Source organism: Egretta garzetta, unplaced genomic scaffold, assembly GCF_000687185.1.
Source record: "Egretta garzetta isolate BGI_Z169 unplaced genomic scaffold, ASM68718v1 scaffold641, whole genome shotgun sequence".
NCBI classification, from domain to species: Eukaryota; Metazoa; Chordata; class Aves; order Pelecaniformes; family Ardeidae; genus Egretta; species Egretta garzetta.
The window spans coordinates 987,488-992,026 of NW_009258758.1; the positions used below are offsets into that span (position 1 = coordinate 987,488).

The following is a 4,539-nucleotide window of genomic DNA, read 5'->3' on the forward strand; positions in this document are numbered from 1 at the left end:
AGGGAAATAGTTGTTCAATTCCAAAAAGAAGACTGGAGCAACCTCACACACATATGGTGTAGGTGATTAGGGACCACTTGGTGGAAATAGGGAGCAAGACAAACTGAGTCGGTGGACCCAGACTCTTCTCTCCTCTTTCAACACTGCTTAAACTTCTTTCCAAGAACCCTGACTTCTTTGAAATTACAACCTGAGTAATGAAATGGGCTTATCTCAAACTTTCTCCATTTTAGGAAAAAAACCTTATGAGATCGGGCCATAAAATTCCTGCAGTGTGGAATCTAATCCAAATCAGAGCCCTAATTTGGTTATGAATCACAAAGCCAGGCCCTAATCCAGATTCAAACATTACCTGCTTACTGTACCTGTAATATTTAGGGAAAGTTACTGTCAATGAAATTTGCCCAAAAATCCAAATAGCCCTGACACTATTCTGAAATTGCAGGTATTGGTTCTAAATTTATTCATTGTGCTCCTTCACACAGACTTGTAGTAGCAGAGAAGATGCATCTGAGTTAGTAAAAGTAGCATTCTGTTCAAAGCAGGTTCAAATTTTGCATTTGTTCTCAAACCACAGCAATGACAGATTTTATTAGTCACGCTTATATATATAGGTACATACATATTTGGCATTTGACCATATGAGAACTACAAGGCTTCACGTGTGTACCCAGTTTATGTGCCTTAAAACCAGTCATGGTTGTGAACTAGTAAAAAGGCATTACTTTAGACTCTTTAGCTTTCCACTTGATTTCATTTATAATTCACCTCTGTTGAGTCATTTCTGTTCACCTTGAACACATCTATTCATGTTTACAATTACTACATTCCTTTTCTGGCAAATCAGAATCATCCTGAGACTCATAAAAATGAGAACAAAAAAGAAATTTGACCACTCTTTCTGATACCTTGTTCTCATCTATACCATTTGTTTCAAATTAGGAACACATGGAGCAACCCAGCTAGTCGCTGGGAAGTTTACAGAACAAAATGTTGTCTTGGAAAATGAAGATTTGTCAGATTTATCAAATTGCTGATTGTAAATATGTTGCTTTTTATAAGTTTCTGATAAAATACAGATTTTTTTCCTGTCCGATTTCCTGTCATTTCACTTTTTGGGTTGCTAGGAAACCCACCTGCCAAGATCTGTGGCTGAAGGACAGAATTTCCTCCTTCCCCTAGCTCTTTTCCACAAAATAGAAAGACAGAAAGAAGATACGTCCATGAGCTGCCCTGGAGGCAATCCTTATTTTTAGGCAACTCTGAACAGAGGGCAAACTTTAGACCAACTTTGGTAAATTCACAACAGTCTCACAAACAAATGCCTGTATAACTCTATTAAAAACTGCTTGAATTTTTTTGCCAGTAGAGTTGATTTTGTCTTGATGTTCTTCACCTCGCATGAGAAGAATAAGTCAATTTCACCATAAACTATTTCTTAAAATTTTGCAATTAAGCTTGAAAAGTCTTTGGCTGTGGTTTGGGAATAAAAGCAGGTTAATGTAATGAAACCCCCAAACGAGTTAAATAATGCCACTTGTTCGTTTTGCAGTGATTTCAAAGCATTATGCTGATGAAGAGTAGGTTTGTTATTACCTGGTAATTTTTATTTCGGTCTTTGAATAGTAGTGGTGTGTTAGGAAATTCTGTAGGTGATAATATCACTCTCTCCCTGCTTTTCTTGGCAATGGTCTTTATTCTTGAGCTCTTAAAATTATGAGTCAAAGTTTAATTTTTCATTACCATGAAGAAATGGGATTATTGCTGAGAAATACAGAAGGTCAGTGATACTATTAGTATCATAATACAAACTTTATTCATACCAGGTTCAACTGCATTTTTTTCTTGAAAAAACACGCTACTCTAGAAGAGCCAAGGTTTTGTGCTTTGGTTCTCTGCTGGAATCCACCTCCTCAGCCCTCTAAAATCACTTTCCCATAGTGGCTGTTTCCAAGCAGGTATCTGTAAACTCCCAACTGATACCTGCCCTCTCCTGGCATGATATGTCCTTTTTAATTTTACTGCAGTTTGTCCTGTTTCTGTATGCTCCCTTTTTGACTGGAGTGCGGTAGGCAATTACTGCTAACTGGAATAGTCAGAAACATCACAGGAGATGAGAAAGTGTAACCGAGTAACCCCAGTGCCACCCCCCATTCCGATGGAATTGAAAGGAATTGTTTGTATTATAATACTGAATTTGCAGTAAAAGTTGAATTCTAATGGGTTTTTTTTCTAGTTTAGATGCAATGTGGATTGTTGTGTACTTAAATTTTATTGGTTTCATGATACTTTCTAGTTGAATTTGATATTGGGGAAAGTTTTTAAATGTGTACTTCATGTACATGAACTTACTGCTGGTTGTGATAGCAGGGAACTCAAGGAAACCAGAGGAATGACCATTCAGTCCCTGAACGCAGCGGTTCACAAATCGAAGAGGAAGCACGGGTTGAACCCATCAAGAAGTCCCAGCATCGCTCTTCCTCCAGCCAACACCACAACCATCGCAGTGGTGTTAGAGGCCTTTCTAGGCAAGAAACTTTTGACTCGGAAACACAAGACAGCAGAGATTCGGCTTACGTAGAGCCAAAGGAGGACTACTCACATGAGCACGGTGACCACTATGATTCTCACAGGGATCACAATCACAGAGACGAGTCCCACGGGAGCAGTGATCACAGACATAGAGAATCAAGGCATCGCTCAAAGGAGAGGGACCGGGAGCAGGACCACAATGAATGCAACAAACAGCGTAGTCGTCATAAATCAAGGGACCAATATTGTGACAAGGATGGGGAAGTGATATCGAAAAAACGTAACGACGCAGGAGAATGGAACAGGGATGTTTACATCCGTCAGTAACTTTTGCCTCTGGCAGTCTTGTGTTTCTTTGAAGTCTTGTAACAATGCCCCTTGAAAATATCTTTGGGTTCTTCATTGCAGAACATATGGTATCCTTCTGTATGCTGATTTGTATTGCTGTTGCTTGCATAGCAATAGCATGAAATAGAATATTCATATACTTATTTTTTTGGTTAGTGCTATATGAATTAGCGTAGTACAACTGCAGAGTTCCTCGTGTTGTACTATGCCATTTTTCAAGCTGTTTTTTGGTAGCTGCCACTTGAACAATATCTGTTGCCATCAAGGTGTTGTTAGTGTTTTTTAAAAAAAAGGTACATTTGATGTTTAATAACTTCCCGTGTATTCAGCAAGCCAGAATCAGCACATAAAAAAATCTAAAACTTTTTGTCTGCTCTGATTTTTAATTTGTATGCACTTGATTTGCATATTGATTTAAGAGCCACTATCTGTTGCTTGTACCTCTGGTGGTCTCCATTGAAGACAGAATTCAGTCTTGCCTTACACACAGGGGATCATGAAGTCAAAATCTATTTTCTATGTACTGGTACTGTGTACTGTATATACAGTTTATAAATGTTATTTCTGCAGACACCTTCTTACTACATAAGTTTGATCACACTGTTTTAGAGTCCTAATGCCAAGTCAGCAGATTTGCTTTTAAATTACTGGCAACTGGAACTAGCCTCATTTAGGAAATCTGTAACAGTGTTCAATCTAAATACTTTTTCTTCTGTAGCAGAAAGCTTATACTTATTGTAAATACGAATGAGTGCTTGAGATAAAGGGTCTAACTCTTATACCTTAATGCTGTCCTTGCAAACCCAATTTTGCATTTTAAATTTAGGGTAAAGATAATGAACTTACCACTATAAATTATTCTTCTCTGTACAGGTCACAAAATTGCAATGGACACAGTTTAATTTTTGTTCTGTTGTCAGAATAATGGAGCACACATGGCAGAGGTGTGTATGTGAGTGGGTGGGTGGTGGATGGGCGTGCGTGTGCGCGGGAGGCAGCAAAGTGTGGGAATCTACTGAAGAAAACAAAGGTTACCCAAAAGGCCAACAAGCCTGTTTCTTCATTCCGTTTATTAATTTCTAAATCTAAATCGCAGTCAGGGAATATGAGGGAGTTTACTGTCCCAGGTAATTGAGAAAGCATAAATCTGCTGGCTCTTTGCTGAGACTTCAGGAGAGTAAAACCAGGCAAATGTTACTGTGAGTGTTTCACTGGAAATGTAAAATCTTTGTGGTTTAGAGTATTTGTTTCAGGAAGAAAAGTTTACACAGCTTGTGGAGAGTTATTTTGTTGGAAAATAAATTTTTGTAGCTTCTCCACTTTTTCTACACTTGCCAATTCCTCTGCATTCCCACTTTGCAGCCAGCTCACTGCTTTCCCTTCACCTAAACTGTTGTGCTGCTGGTGAGAGCTTAGAAAAATGGCTGTGACAAAATACTCTTTCTATGAGCTTGCTAGAGAAAATGCATTGAAATCCAAGGGAGTGAACACGGTTTGTTTTGCATTGAACACCTGTTGCACTGGTAAGTGGGGGGAAATTCACTGTTATTTTTGACTACAGGTTCCGTACCCTTGCCTAGTGTAAAAGCTGTTCTGCATCACATATAGTCTTTGTAGTAATTGTATGAATGAAATACTTTTTGTATTTCACTGTAAATA

General features: G+C 38.4%; 1 protein-coding gene across 1 annotated transcript in view; it reads left to right on the forward strand.

The window, feature by feature from the left end:
- The window catches only part of CACNB2 (calcium voltage-gated channel auxiliary subunit beta 2), an 85,890-nt gene extending 83,031 nt beyond the window's left edge, over positions 1-2,859 (forward strand). Inside the window, exon 13 of the mRNA XM_009649280.2 lies at positions 2,371-2,859. Coding sequence (XP_009647575.1) covers positions 2,371-2,859 — 489 coding nt within the window. The remainder of the gene's footprint in view (positions 1-2,370) is intronic.
- Positions 2,860-4,539: the final 1,680 nt, after the last annotated feature.